Source organism: Ursus arctos, unplaced genomic scaffold (assembly GCF_023065955.2).
Source record: "Ursus arctos isolate Adak ecotype North America unplaced genomic scaffold, UrsArc2.0 scaffold_7, whole genome shotgun sequence".
Taxonomy (NCBI): Eukaryota; Metazoa; Chordata; class Mammalia; order Carnivora; family Ursidae; genus Ursus; species Ursus arctos.
Genome location: NW_026623089.1, coordinates 62728910 through 62744599, shown reverse-complemented (window position 1 = coordinate 62744599; position 15690 = coordinate 62728910). Strand labels below are relative to the sequence as shown.

General features: G+C 41.2%; 1 protein-coding gene and 1 long non-coding RNA gene across 12 annotated transcripts in view; one reads left to right on the top strand and one right to left on the bottom strand.

The window, feature by feature from the left end:
- The window catches only part of ANK3 (ankyrin 3), a 641190-nt gene that overhangs the window by 88133 nt on the left and 537367 nt on the right, over positions 1-15690 (bottom strand). For 6 of the 11 annotated variants that reach the window (XM_057308892.1, XM_057308893.1, XM_057308889.1 and 3 more), the window contains 2 exons: positions 10628-10751; positions 5591-5693 (listed from right to left, as the gene is read on the bottom strand). In XM_057308892.1, coding sequence (XP_057164875.1) covers positions 5591-5693; positions 10628-10751 — 227 coding nt within the window. Of the gene's footprint in view, positions 1-5590; positions 5694-8998; positions 9011-10627; positions 10752-12019; positions 14197-15690 lie in introns of those variants that run through there. The other 5 variants (XM_044386101.3, XM_048218875.2, XM_048218876.2 and 2 more) reach the window with 3 other exon arrangements.
- The window catches only part of LOC123001320 (uncharacterized), a 36117-nt gene continuing 32941 nt past the window's right edge, over positions 12515-15690 (top strand). Inside the window, exon 1 of the long non-coding RNA XR_007189976.2 lies at positions 12515-14259. This is a non-coding gene — a long non-coding RNA (uncharacterized LOC123001320). The remainder of the gene's footprint in view (positions 14260-15690) is intronic.

Here is a 15690-nt window from a genome sequence, read left to right as displayed (position 1 = left end):
TTGAGATTAATTCACTGGTTTATATTGTAAGAAAGTCTGGGAGGGACCAACTTCAGGCACGGCTGCATCCAGCCATGGCTCAGAAGATGGTAGGAACTGTTTGTTTTCACGTGCTCCATCCTTAGCAGATCTGGGCTGACATCACCTTTAGAGCTTAGCAACCCCAAAAGGCTACAGAAAGTCTCAAATTTGAGTCCCATTAGACTGGCTTAGATTTTACATTTTAACCAAATTAATCACTGTAATCCAGGAAAAGGAATGCTCTGAATGGCCAGGTTTCGGGCCCATCCTTGGAGGAGAGGCAGGGATTTCTGACCCTTCTAAATGACATTGAGAAATGGATGGGGGTACAGGTTTGACCATCAGATCCTGTCGGCTACCTAAGAAAGTGGAACGGTGTACAAGGCAAAACCAACCCATGTCCCTAAGTGATTTCTGCTCTGCTCCTATTTTTGGATAACTACCAGAAATCATACTGAATTAAATGTTTTTGCTTGCTGTATACATACATCCCTTGGTCTTGCAAGTACTTCTAGGGTCATTCAAAGGAAATATAATTAATTGGTTAGCCGGCAAAACATTTTTAGACCACTATCATGCTTTCTACCTCATATCTATGTGAAGGTCAAGTATTCCCATTCCCTTAATGATGCTTCCATGTCATAGCTCTTAGCATAATAATTTTCTCCATAATTTTCACAACTTGTTGCTGAATATAAGTTGTCAGTTCCTTTTAAGTCACGTTAAATAAGAGATTTAATTAGAATTTGGCACAAGCATAATAGAGAACACGTGTCTAAATATAATCTTTAATGCTAAAAAAAAGGATAAAGATGATGGTACTGCGTGCGTATTAACAATACTAACAAGCATGAGATCTTGGAGGACAGAGTATAAAGTCTGAGGGCTCTCTGATGGCTCCTTTCCCACAGACAGCAATGCAGACGGACCTGGAGCCACATGGCCAATGACTGCCATTAACCACCCGTGTCCCCTGGGGTAAGTCACATAAGCTGACTGTGCCTCAGTTTCTTCATCTCTTTAATGGAGCCAAAACACTATCTCAAAGGGTTTTTGTGAAATGTAAATGAGTTGATACTGGCAAAACACTTAGAGCAGTGTCTTGCATACAGTAGGAGCTCAAAATGAACCGTTCTCACCACTATCAGCATAAGTATGACCACACCTCCTGACACAGTGTCTCCTGAATGTTACTCCATTTAGATCATGAAGACTGGCTGGTGTGGACATACACAGCGACTACATAAGCCATGCTGGACAGGTGCTTTCAGTAATTACGTCAGAAGAAATGAAAGAACCAGTCTATTATATTCATCCTAGACAACCCGGCTTCGGTTTGGCATCATCCCTGTCTTTGCTACCTTCTCTTTGGAAAAGAATGTTTCCGTGCACAGATCTTGTTCTAAGACAATCTGACATGCACAAATCAGAGCTTATAAAACAAATACATGAGATGCTGAATGATCAACGTACAAAAAGGTCCCAGCCATGTGGTGATTCCAGTGTGAGTCCCAATGGTGAATCCTAGTAATCTGTACACCCATGGTGGGGCTCGAACTCATGACCCTGAGATTAAGAGTCACATGCGCTTCCAACTGAGCCAGCCAGTTGGAAGCCGCCCATCTCCCAATTAAAAATTCTGACTAGGAATCGGGGGTTTTCAGTTTTGGGTGCATCAAAACATGCTATGCCTAGCCTCTCCCAGTCACTGGGCAATCGTGTTTGTTTGTTTGTAAGTTTTTATTCTAATTCCAGGTACTTAAAATGCAGCCTTATATGAGTTTCAGGTGTATGATATAATGATTCAACAGTGCCATCCATTACCCAGTGCTCGGCCCCTGACAGCGCACTCCTTAATCCCTACTTGACCCATCCCCCACCTGCCTCCCCCCTGACAACCACCAGTTCTCTAAAATCAAGAGTCTGTTTCTTGGTTTGTCTCTTTTCCTTTGTTTTGTTTCTTAAATTCCAATTATGAGTGAAGTCATATGGTGAGCAACAGTCTTAAAAATTCTTTAATTCTCATGGGCAGTCAGGGCTGAGAGTCACTGCTTTAAATAATAAAACCTGACAAATGCAGGCATGGTTTATTTACAAATACATTTTCAGAGCCATATCTACAGGTGACTCTTGATTGCAAGGTAAAGGGAAGGTAAAAGTGTAGGGAGTTCATGGATAACCCAATAGCCCAGGAATAAGAGTTCACTCCTGATTATTCAAGGGGGGGACTAAGTGGTTTACAGACTGATCTTGATTAAGGCTCAGCAGGGCAGGAGGATGGGCTCACTTCTCCCAACTCCGTTCCCAGCTCTGGCCTCCACACCTGCCTTCACCAGCATAGGTTCTTAGGAGTATGGGAACAGCAGGCCTGTGCTAATTATCCCGAGTCTCAACGGTCCTTTAACTGTGGTCAACGTGCAAACTGATTAATCAGCAGCATGATAATAAGAGGCAACTGACTATGCTTTGTATTGGTGAAGTCTCCTCTTGCTGAAAACGAGCAGTGCGTGGAGAGTTCATTTTTATTCATTTTCCACCTTTAGGTGTCAACGCAACTTTAACTGGGCCACGACAGTTTTAAATCTGACGGTAAGTCATGTATTATTGCCTTTAGAATTCTAAATATTTAAGGCTTTGTGCATGCTTTCAGACAAAATCAATACTGTGCAGAAACTCAGTTTTGAAGTTTATAAATGCAGATTTAGAGGCACGATGGATATAAACTAATAATTTTGGCACTTAATTCTAATATAAAGTTTGTGCTTATATGAAGCATACTTCTCAAGTAAAATGCTTCTCATTAGTCTTGACTAGACTATTCCCTCTTAAGGCCTCTCTTTTGAGGAATTAGTCTCTTCCCTCCTCTGTAATAAATGAGATACAGGAGACTAAAGAAGTCAACATTTGTGTTCCCCTTTCTTCCAAGCTTTCATTTTGAAGGAGTTCAAATAAATAAAGACATTGAAAAAACTGTGTAAGAAATACCCATATACACTTCACCTTGATTCAACATTAACATTTTGGGGCGCCCGGGTGGCTCAGCTGGTTGAGCGTCTGCCTTCAACTCAGGGTCATGATCTTGGGTCCTGGTATCGAGCCCGACATCAGGCTCCCTGCTCAGCAGAGAGTCTGCTTCTCCCTCGCCCTCTGCCCCTCCCCCATGCTTGTGTGCACTCTCTCTCTCAAATAAATAAAGTCTTTTAAAAAAATTAACATTTTGCCATATTTACGCTCACATGAGCTCTCTCTCCACACACACTTCTTTTGGTTGAACCATTTGAAAATAAACAGCGGACTTAATGATGACTTCATTGCTGAACACTGCAGCATGCATACCCCCGGAATGGAGATATTCCCCTATATAGCTTTAATAACATTGTCACTGTTGGCAGAACTAACAATAATTTCCTAACAATATAGCCAGTATATTTTCAAGTGGCCTCAACTGTCCCTAAAATATCTTTTTGTCATTCATACATTTTTTTCAAATCTCCGGTGAATTTATCATGAAGTTGTGTGGCCATGAATAGTGCATGTGTTCATTAAACGTGCTAGTTCCACAAAGAACACCTGTCAGACATGGGATTCTCTGTGGTCACTGAAGAAAGCAACCTCCCACCTCTGCAGTTATCAACTTAAAGATTTATTTGTAAAGGTTCAAGATGTCCTAAGCTCTTCTTTCCCCTGACTACTCTACAGAGATATTTGTGACAGCCACAGAGGTGCTTTTCAAATTTAAGCAGCAACAAACTCAATGAAAGAACATCAGTTTTACCTTTAATGTTCTCTTTATCCTTTCTTTTCACAAATCCTTCATTCTGATTAAAGCTGTCGCTTCCAGCCCCCCTGAGTAAGCGGGTCTTGGCAGTAGCTAACAGGTCATGGTGTGAGAACCCTCAGAAGCCTGTTTGCAGCCCCGTGGCATGGCAAACACTTACATTTTAAGGTTGACATGCAGAAATTGAAAGGTAGTGTAACTATGGCCACCGGAGTGGCAGTGATGGTGGGAGTGATGGTGAGGTCATGGTGCTAATGCTGGTGGTGGTCCCAATTTCAGACCCTTGTCCCATAGTAAATACATATTCAGAAATATAAACCACAATGAGGTTCAATCAAGCATTTGAGATCCCATTCTAGAACTAGGCACATGTTTTATATATGACCAAAGTGTTACTGATACCCAAGGAATCTCCTATCACCTGCGATTGTATAAGCTTTGTGGGGTTTCCTTAGGCCTGGAGAATAACAGGCATGTCTACACTTCTTTCATTAATATATCCACTAACATCTCATTTTAATTGGGGATGTGAAGAGATCAGGATTACCCGACCAGGATAAAGACCACAGCAAACCAAGAGAGAGCTCCTCAGAAAATCTCAACCAATCCCCAGGCAACACCTGACTTCCAAGAGCTTATGAACTTCATTAGTGGAGACAACTGCATTCTCTAGTGCTTAAACCATGACATGCTATCATGCCTATAATTATTCTACAAAGGGCGTTTATGTCTGACCAAACACTGAACAGCCACGTATTCACCTCTGTAAAATCTGCTTGTGAAGAATGTTCTAGAGAGTGTAGAATAACAAAATATTTATTGTAGGTTTTTGTGAAGTACAACGTACATCAATATATCTGGAAGTCAGCATCTCTAAACACAGGAGAGTCCCAAAAATCTGACTACCAGCTGCTTAAACCTCTAACTTGGTGATACTGTTCCTATCACTTACTCTTCTGCTCCAGTTTACCTTCATTGTTCAGCGAATAAATACATCTAGCATAATTTCACCAATTATTGACATTGGTTAAATATGATAAGCCACTTCTGAAATTAGCGTTATGGCCCAAACAGTTTCATTCATCTTTAGCTCATGACTGCATGCATTTAAAACCAGGTATTGTGTGTATCTAGAAGAACGAACCACCCTTAGCCCAAATGCAGCAGGACTATGTTGCTGGAACTTCTTGCATTAAACCAGTATCTTTTCAACCACAATTCCTGGAAAGAAGAAATTGCATGAACACCAGCAGAGATTCTGGTAGAAAACAAAATACTATCACCTCTTGAAAAGGCCCATCACAGGCAGCTTTGATGCTAAGGAATCGAAAACCTAGCCAATCTCAGCTTTAACTACATGCTAAAAACAATTCTAGCAACTTCCAACAGGCACCCAGTATGGTTAGGAAAATCAAACACCCGTGTGGGTGATGTCATCGACTTGAGCTATCAATTAGTATTAATTCTTTTAAAAAACTGAAATAGAGTTGACCTTGAAGTGAGAAAGTGACCCCTGTCTTTGCTAGGACTTTGAGTTCCTCCCTGTGGGCCGTTAGGGATTCACCTGCAGACAAGCAGCCTATTTCTGTACGTGGCACAACTGATTTTTTCTTTTTTCCCTCTTTTTTTTTTCCAAATCATTTTTTTCCCTTTGTTCCTGGCAGTAGAGGAAGATTTACTAATATAAAATCAAACACTTGAAATACAAGTTTTGTCATGGGACAAAGAGCTCGATTCAATCATAGCAATGAGAGTTCAACAATCCAAGAATATTGGGAGGAGAGCACATACCTGCTCTTTGGAAGGCACGAGGAGTTCTTCAATCACCATGCTGTCCCGCGCGTAGGAGCTTCTGTTCAAGGTGTACGACCTATCCGAACTGAAGGAGCGGAGGCTGTTGTATTTACAGTTTACCATTCAAGAGTGGTGGATGATGATGAGATGAATAAAATAAAATTAATGCATGCAACTTGGAAAACAGGCAAGATGGCTAAAAATATCAACAGAAGTTGTTCTTGAAAAAACATCATCGAAAAATAAAATCCCTTATATTTGGGGAAATCTCTTCAGCTTGGACAACCTCATGATCAGATTTTGTTTAAAATTAGGCCAAATGGTGTTAAATGCATGAAAACTTTGGATGTTTCACTATGACAGCTGAACCAACATGGAGACTGAGAAGAACCAGATGACTCTCGATAATTTGATAATTTGAGAGAGTTTTCTATGGTTAAGACCATAATGTTAGAGTCTCCTTTATTTCTGGTCCATAGCTGTTCACCTTGCACTACTGAATGGAATTATGTGTGCCACAAATGGGTCTGTTCATAAGTTTCTGGAAACCAGATATGGATTTAACCTAGTAAGAGCTCTGGTGTACAGCTGGACTCATGGAAAACATCAAAAAGTTAGTATGACAAATAGACCTTGCATGATCTTTGCCATCTTTCTGGCCTTGGAAAATTCAGTTTTCACATATGGTTACTTTGTCTTTCCTTGTTCTCCTCTTTCCTTCCTTGTGCCTTATATTGTCTTCTCCCTAGATTCTCTTTTAAATCCTCTCCACAGCCCCTGAGGTTCTCAGAGTGCAAGACCCCTGAGGTCCTGAAATGCCTCTCACACACTGACCTTGAAACTAAAAACCAACAGAGGGTTGGGGGAGGGGATGGCGGGGCAGGAGAAGTGAGCAAAGACGGTCAAAAGGTATGAACTTCAGTTAGAAAATAAATAAGTCCTGGGGATGCGGTATACATCATGGTGACTTAGCTAATAATATTGTATTGAGTATTTAAACGCTGCTAAGAGAGTAGATCTCAAAAGTTCTCATCACAAGAAAAAAAATATTCATAACTATGTGCAGTGATGGATGTTAATGTGACTTATTGTGGTGATCATTGTTTTGTATACCTGAAACTAACATGTTATATGTCAATTACATCTCGACTTAAAAAAAACAATACAGTAAGGGATGCTGGGAAGCCTGCACATATGCATATAGGACATGCAGGCGGACTGGGATTGCAGCTAATCTGAGCCTCGGCAGAACGCCTTGGAATTAATCCTCCAGAAACAGAGGACAAGCCTGTGAGGAGCTGCTCTGAGGTCATCTCTGTCTTGCCTCCCTATCCCACCTATCATGATAGGCTGTCATAAGGTACCTTTGCATTGCCCCTTGTTTAGGATGAGGTGACACTTCCTGCCCCGCCCTCCTTGGGACAGAGCTTCAGGACAAGAAACCGCTGAGCTGTGGTCCCAGCAATGCAGGATCCACAACTACTGTGGGAGGCAGACAGCCCCTTTTGTTTTAGGGGCGTCCGGACTCATATGGAGGACAAGGACAGTGGGATGTTGCCACCGATCACGTCCACGTAAGTAATAAACTGTCTGGATCTAAATGTGGCTGCTTGAATCTTTACCAATAGAATCAGGCCTTGGTCTTGCCTTGTGTGTGTGCGACAGGGAAAACAGCAAAGAGGTCTGTAAGAAATGGGTCCTTGCTTTGCACAAAATGACTTCTTTTCTCCGCTGCTCACTAAAGATCACCCAAGGTGGATATTTTTGTATCAAGATACAGAGGCCCCTGAACTACAGGAATTATTCTAAGGGTCTGCACAAATGAGTAGACGCTTTCTTCTAGGATTACAGCCCTGCCTTCCACCAGAATCTTGGGGGGATCTTCAACCTCAAGATAACCATCGTTCTCTAGTGTCGTCAGCAAATTTATACAGACTTTTATGAGTAAGGCACAAATATGAGAGACTGGATAGAGAAGCAAAAACCAAAAGCACAAAGAACTAAGCCTTATCTCTGCAGAGGAGTTACCCAGGAAGCCACGTGCCTGGCCACTTGCATGGGCGGGCCTTCTGGGCCCAGTCACATGACACATAACTCTTCATTTTTTTTCCTGCTTCAGTGGCAAACTTTTTTTTTTTTTTTATGTTACTCCGGTTTCTAGCCCCTTACCTTCTCTCCAATGCAATATAAACTTCCTAAAAGCAGATATTGTCTTTCTACTCTCTAACTCAACACTGTCCAATAGAACCTTCTGCAATGATGGGCATGTTTTAATCTGCACCAAGACAGTGGCCACTGCCCACATATGGGTGCTGAACACCTAAGGCCTGGCTAGTGTGACTGAAGAACGGAATTTTATTTAATCTTTACTGATTTTAATGTAAACAGTCTTTTGTGGCTAGGGGCCACATCATCAGTCTAACTTCTAGCACTCATAGCAAGGTTCTATTTGCCCCAGTGATGTGGTGTGGGAGGCACTGGGAAGCCCCACTCTCTGCACTGCACATTCGTTTCTAGAAATTCTGGTTTCCACTGCATGTGCTAACATCGGTGGTATGTAAGAACCGCTTTATAGTATATGTGAATAAACAAATGTTGTAAAAAAATTATTACCTCTTCATTCTAACTTCAGTTTTTAAAGATATCTACGATTTGTTAATATTTTTAAGATATCCTCTTTTGTTTTTTTAACTTTTGTATGAGTGTCAACTGAAGAACAGAGCCTAGAAACTGGGTGCTGTCAATGGAAAAGCCTAAAGATGTCTTCGTTATATATAATGTCTAAGTTCCTGTTCCTCACTGTTGCCAGCCAAGTTACATTAGACAGATGGAGCTCATTATGTCCATCAAGCATGGCTCTGAATCCTTACTACATCAGAGCCCTTTCAGCTACTAAAACTAGATATCATTTGCATGGGGATCTGGAAAGCATTAAATTGTTTTTAACTAAGGTCAACTATATTATTTGTAGCCATCGGTATACCCTAAGTGTTAAATACAGGAAGTATTAGAAAAACACATGCCTCAGAAGTCTAAAATTATCCTAATGTACCTAGGACGAAGTCAAATAAAACAGCCACCAGCAAACAGACTGCTTTTCAAATCAAGACTTTTTCTTCAAACCCAATGAAATTCTCCAGTTACTTCATGCACTATACAAACTTTGTTAAAGGAAAGAAATTCCTTCAGTACTCAATTTTGCATTAGTCACATCTCTTGTCATACGTTTAGTGACTTGCTAGGTGTCTCAGAATTACAAAAGTGATTTTCTAATGCTGAGCAGGAAAAAAAAAGAAAAGCACATCGCAGCACAGCACAGCACAGCACAATGCTGAAGAAAATAAAAATGAGAACATGAGTCAGGGAAGGGTAGAAAAACACCTTAAAAGGGACATATCTTCTTACCTGATCTTGGGACTAATTTAAAGTATTTTTAGAAAAACACAGGAGAAGTGGAAAGCAAAAAAATAAGACAGGGAAAAAAGAAAAAAATGTTATGGTTGAATGAGTTACACATTGAATGTATTCCTTTTAAATGTTACACTCAGAATATTATATTTGGTAATACTGTAACAGTATTTTTAAAAATATATCGGCTTTATTGATTTTCTTGCAGATTTGCCTCTGAGCATAACATGAGTTGCCAATGTAAAAAAAAAAAATGAGTTACATATAACAGCAACAAATCATAACGGTGCAATCAAGACCAGAAGTGTGAAAGCTTTAGAACTATCCTGAGAAACATTATATAATAAGAGACAATATGCTGGTTTCACCTCTCACTGGATATCAGCTTCTACAATTTTCTATATATAAATGATTGATTCACAAAATGTAGCTTTTACATATTATCTGAGGAAGACAATCAGCTAGTTATTGGATTGCAAAAGCTATTAAGCCTCTAAATAGAATTTTCCCTTGAGATCCTTTGAGATTCTGCCTATTTTCCGTTGTAGCTTATGGCTCTGTGTGCTTACCTGAAACATTAGGTATTTTTAAAAAGTTATTTCCCCCTTCTTATTAATGATACCTGCTACAATAAGCTTTCAAGGACTTTTACAAATACATTTATCAAGCAAAAATTCTATGGAGTTACATGATGTTCCAAATTCCACTAATAAAAAGACTAAGTGGAAGAAAAATCAATTCAGTATCTAAACTGACCACATCAACAACACTGAGAATAAACTCCCAGGCTTTACTTTGTGGGAAGTGCCACTTACTATTAGACAATGAAACTTTTTACAACAGATCCTTAAACTATAGGAAAATGTCCTCAGGGCTCTGGCTCAGAAAGTTTAATTATTAGCTTTAAAATAACTTGACTGTCAGCAAACATGCTCTTAAACCAACCAGGGAAAAGAAGTCCCCAAATTCTGGACAAGGTCCTGTTTCTTTCAACCAGCGTCAGGTAAGTACGAGCCAAGTTTTTCACATGCAAAAGTTTTACACTCCAGTTTTAAGGACTGAATTCGCTACCACTCCTGTCTGTGACTTTGGGTAAGTCCGGGAACACTCCAGCGCATCCCGTGTAAACGAAGTAATGGCATAGTTTTAGAAGAGATACCCAAACACTTGGTAGATAATTCTAATGAATTTTTTTTTTCAAGAATGCTCTCTTTTAAGTCTCGATTAAGAATGATTCTTGCAGTGAAGAAAACAGAACAATCAATACAACTGTATCGTACTTATTGGAAAATAAGATTTTTTTCATTCAATATGGAACACAATTTAATTCTGAAACACGGAGCCCACACGGGCTCTCCCAGTTCTGTCAGTGAGGTCTTCTACTGTCATGCTTGAAGTATGACTGCAAGGTGGGAACAAACCAACACTTGACATGTTCAATCATGGAAAACCAAGGACTGAAAAACCACGACAGAGATGTACACCGGGGTTGAGAACATTCCACCAAATTCTCACCCTCATCCAAAGAGCATGTTGGAGGATAATGTGAAAAATGAAAATGACTTTGGTTGATGACAAATCATGGTTGTATTAAATTAATTGTGAAGAACGGCAACGATAAAATACCTGGCGGAACGGGCCCCAAGACTGAAGCCCATGTAGCCCTCAGCGGGAAGAGAGTCATCGCCCAGCTCCTTAAGGTCCTGCGGCCCAAGATACTTGTCCGTGTCCCCTGTCATGGCATCTTCACCTGCCGGTGGACAAAACAAGCCAGAATCAGAAGCTTCCCTTTCAAAAACGAATGTGTTGTGGAGAAAACTGATCCTTTGGTCATCAGCAAATCACCCATTTTCTCATTCACTCTCCCCTACCCCCTGGATAATATGAGTTACTGCCGCTTAGAAGGAAAAAGTAGAGGTGAGGTTAGTTCATCATTTCAAGAGTGAATGTAAGTAGCAAAAGGGCTCCTGGGGTTAAGTACCAATTTTAAAACATTTCGCCGATCTCATTCCCCCCACCCCACAAGCCCCGCTGACTAGAAAGGTGGATCTTCTTCGTCAGTTAGCTTTCCACTGCTCACCACAACAAGGGCGGCTTGTCGGAACGGACATGGATCGCAAGTGAGAGCCACCTCGCCATTACTACTCTGGAAATTATACATGGGAAGGGAGTGGACTTTTTTTTAAATGATCTTCTCACACACAGTTTGGGGCTTATGTAAGAAACTAGCAAGTCATTTAATCTGAACTATTACTGCTTCGCCAGAGAACCTTGAAACACATCAATTTTGAACTGTTTCTACACCTATCACATGAACAGCTCAGTCCAGCTGCCCTAGGGCTGGGAAGGCCACTCGGAAAGGAGCTCTACCTTCTGTAAAAACCAAATGAAGAGACCAGCAGTTTGAAAGAAGGATTATATAAATTGCTCTTGGCCCATCAATACAAAGAGTTAATTCCGTAAAAGTTTTACTAGCTACATATGCATAACATGACCTCACGGAAAAACCACATTCCAAGAGTGACAGAGCAGGTTTTTCAAATGCCTTTTGCCCTCTGGGACATTTCCCATCCTTTTCAGAACACAGCCCAGTCTGTGAAAAAGTTCGTTTCGCAAAGCAGGCAAACCTATCTCCTTTTTCTGACTCTCCTTCCCTCTCTGGACACAAGCTTGGCTGTCCAAGAGAGATTTCAAAAGCGTGTATGTTATGTTTTCTCAAAGGTAAGTGATTCATCTGTTCCAGCTATATTTTCCAATTCCTTCATTCAGTACCGTTTTATAATTTCCATTCATTTAAACCCAGGAAACCGCAAGAGCTTAGCTTTTAAACTACCAATCAAGTCTAAAAATACACTGTCAACTACTGTTTTTGCAAATATAAAAAATACACAGATCTGCTTTCTACTACTACCCAGCACCGAGAGAGATTATTTTAAGTAACTATTCACAGCTGGGCTATTTGCACATTCACTGCATATGAAACAAAAACAGCAAGTACGACTTAAAGAAAGAGCTTACTCTGTGGTAAAGCCATTTCCACCAGGCGGGGCTGATCAAATGTTTTCCTGATGTTTCCAGGAATTCCTTAAGCAGTGATTTAGAATGCACCTCGGAATCAGCCCAAACAAACCGACCCCTGGGTTGGGTTGTATTCACCGTCCTCACCACCGCCGCCGGGTTCCACTCTGCATCTTCGTCTCCTCGTAGGCAGTTGAAGAAGTACACATCTTTTTCTAACTCATCAGAGTTCAAAGATTTTCGGTATTTCGAACCAGAAAAAAATAAAATAAAAAAGAGCAAAACCTGGCTACACTTAATTGAGAAGACCCTTTTGATCACTCTGCAGACATCCTTTTAAAGCTCCTTCTGATTGGACCAAAAACTCCGCTGGCAAGCCTCTAGCAGGACCGAATGGTGACATACATGCAAGCCCTTGAGTTATTTGTATGTAAATATGAGGACTGCTCCAGTGTAGACTTTCGGTAATTTGATACCAATGGCCGGTGCCTAACCGGGTAGCCGAGACAGCCTTAAATCTAGGGAGAGCCCGCGAGCGGGGTGCTGCATTTAATTACGAGGTGACTCTTCTCCAACATGAATGAAGAAAACGGCCAACCCAGGTAGAGGAAAAAACAGAAGAAAACAAAGAAGTGGCCCAGGCGGGGAGTGGCAGGGAGCTCCAGGCAAACTTTCAACTTTGTTCTCGGCCGGGAACACCAGGAGCCCTGGTTATTTATGGTCCCTGTCAGGTGGAAGGAGGGGAAAAAAAGAGCCAGAGGGAGGGCCTGCCCTTGAGCCGAGGTGCTGAAACTGGGCGGCGGAGGGGAGCCCCTGTGATTCCCGAGCTTTCCGAGCAGCGCTGGAGGATACCCGAATCCCCGCTGCTTTTTATCAAGAGTTGGAAGAAAGGAGCAGAAGTGAGACGAGCTGGAAAAAGCAAGTGGATATCGGCTTCACTTTTGGCCCAAGTTCTTTCGACTCTTGAGCATTCTCAAAGGAACTCACTGGCTCTGCCTCCTTGAGAGGGCTCTGCGGAGAGCGCCCAAGCAGAGGCAAGAGGTCTGTGCTGCAAGGGGCAGGACGCACCCCAAGGAGGCGCTTCTGTCACTTTGCCGTTACATTGTTTCCCTCTCTCTGGGACTCCTGGCCTCCCTTTTGAGCGGCTCCACCCTGTTTATGTTGGCAGGGGAGGAAAAAACTAGTAGGACTTCTGCATCCTCCATCTGGGGGCAATTTCAATGGCCTTTTTCTCAGAATAGCTGGAAAGTGAGGCTAGAAACTGAGTAAAGGGTTTTGATCCGTGTTGCTGAAGTAAGTGGTTTACGGCCCTTTTCCATGTATATCTATCTCCTGGACTGTTACCTAAAGATACAGAAATTTGAATCTGTAGAACCGATGAAGTGGGGAACAGATTTGTTTTTCCTGGATAAATGCATAGATCAATGCATGCGTGACTCATCTAATATTAAGACGACAAGAGACCCAGGGTTTTAATTTGAGCAGTCTGACTGTAATCAACATTGTAAATTTGCAGGAATAGAAAGGAAGCCATTTATAATGCCTGGTATGTATTGAAAAATATTCCCAAGCAAAAGAATAATTTCCAACTTTGTAAAGAATGGAAGGGGAAGTCATGGTTAAAATGGATAAAATGACTAAACATTAATCTGTTCTCCACATCTGCACTTAAAATCCAAAATGCTTAGCAAAGCCTCAACAACTGCCGTTCAGTCAAGCTTCCTAACAAGGACTGCAATGAAAAGGTTCCTTCTTCTTGACTTCTCAGCCGGCCTTTCTCTGGCCACTCCTGCACACCTGTTGCCCTTCTGTTATACAGAATTATTTCAGTCCCTAGAATTCCGGAAACTGTTTAGACTTTGAACCATTACATAGGGTGCACTCTTGATGGAACCTTTATCCCTCTTCACCTGAGTAATCTTTCCAATCTTTGACTCTAAAATTCCTCCTGTCCTGGACGCACCATCTTGTTAGTGGTTCTTCATGTGGGCTTCCCTTATCAGACTGTACTGCCAGTGAAAACATCTGTTTAGTCTCTCCCACTGGACGGTAAGACCCATGCTAGATTAGGAACCAAATTCTTCTTGAACCTGGCATATTGCAAGTGCCCCATAAATATTTTTGGATTTCATCGTTTTTATTAAAGAGGATGGTAAAAACAAAAACAAAACAAAACAAAAAACGAAGAAAACCAGACTCTTTTAACTATAGAGAACAAAGTGGTGGTTGCCAGAGAGGAGGTGAGTAAACGGATGGGTGAGAAAAAAAAGAGAGGCTGGGGGTTGTGCTTTTCTCCCATCTACAGGCCACAGCAACTTAGCACTTTTCTCACCATCTACAGGCCACAGCAACTTAGCACTCCCTGGCATGTCAAGCTTGATGACTGGTATACAGTAAACTGTTAATAAAGTTAAGTTTCTCTTCTTTACCCATCCTGCTTAGGCTTCTGAAGTGGTCACCATGAAACCAAACGATGCCCAAATGGGGGTGAGAGCTATCAATATAATGTGGCCAAAGATTAATTAAAATAGCCTTATGACATGGTGAAAACATTTCTTACAAGGGATGGCAAGTAAAAACCCAGGCAACGGTATTATTCTAAGACAGTTTTGCAGAGTTCGTGCTCTGGATTCAAATCCTGGCTTCATCATTTACTAATTAGGTGACCTTTGGAGCAGTGTTTACTCTGAGTCACAGTTTCCCCCTCTCTGAAACTGGGATAATAACCCTGCTTCTAACCTCAGCCCTCTTGCAGGAATTCAGTGAAATGATGCGCAGAGTAAGGGTTTCATCAGCACTGTTAGTGCTATTCTGTAACACAGCTCTCTCTGGTGCCCGAACACCTGAATGCATGAACGCATACGCTCAGCATTTCAGTTGCTACTGCGGATACTGATAAAGCCAAATTCCAACCGCAGCAGCAAACAGCTCTGCTCTCCACTGCCTGAAGCAAGGCCTGGCTCACAGCTACTCCATCAATATTTGTTGACTGATTGATTGATTGATTGAATAATAATAGAGCACACTTACTCTTTCAATAAACAAAATATTCTATAATTTTGTATAGTACAACACACCATTATACCAAAAATTAGAAAGGAATGATATGAACTGTGTTGAGCAGCTTGTTAACTGCCTCTAATCCATTCTATAACCAAAAAATATTTTGACTAGTAATAGGTTCTGACTAACAGGCCCGAACACAGATAAGCCAACAAAGGTAATTCTATGACTGGACAACTCTGATACAATATCAGATATATTTAGTTGAAAAAAATATATATGTATCAAGAACCACATATTTTCACTTATTAAGAAGCACTTGTGTGGGTTTATGTTTCCTAAAAGTGTTTGGTGCAGTGTTGTAACAGTTGTGTTATAGATAAATTTGAGTATTTTGTGGTGAAGAGGGTGTGGTAGCTAGTGTTTAAGGAAGCTTTCTCCCCACCCCCACCCCCACCATGAACCATGACTCTTTAATTAAATCTGGGCTGGTTCAATTTTTGAACAATAAAATGCAGGGGAAGTGATGACTTTTTCAGTTTTAGTTCAAAGAAACCCTGCAGTTTCTCCTTGGCTCTCTTTTGAACACTAGTTTGGGGGAAGCCAATCCCAATGTAAGATATTTGACTATCATGAGACCGCCATGCTGTAAAGAAAGTCGAAGAAGC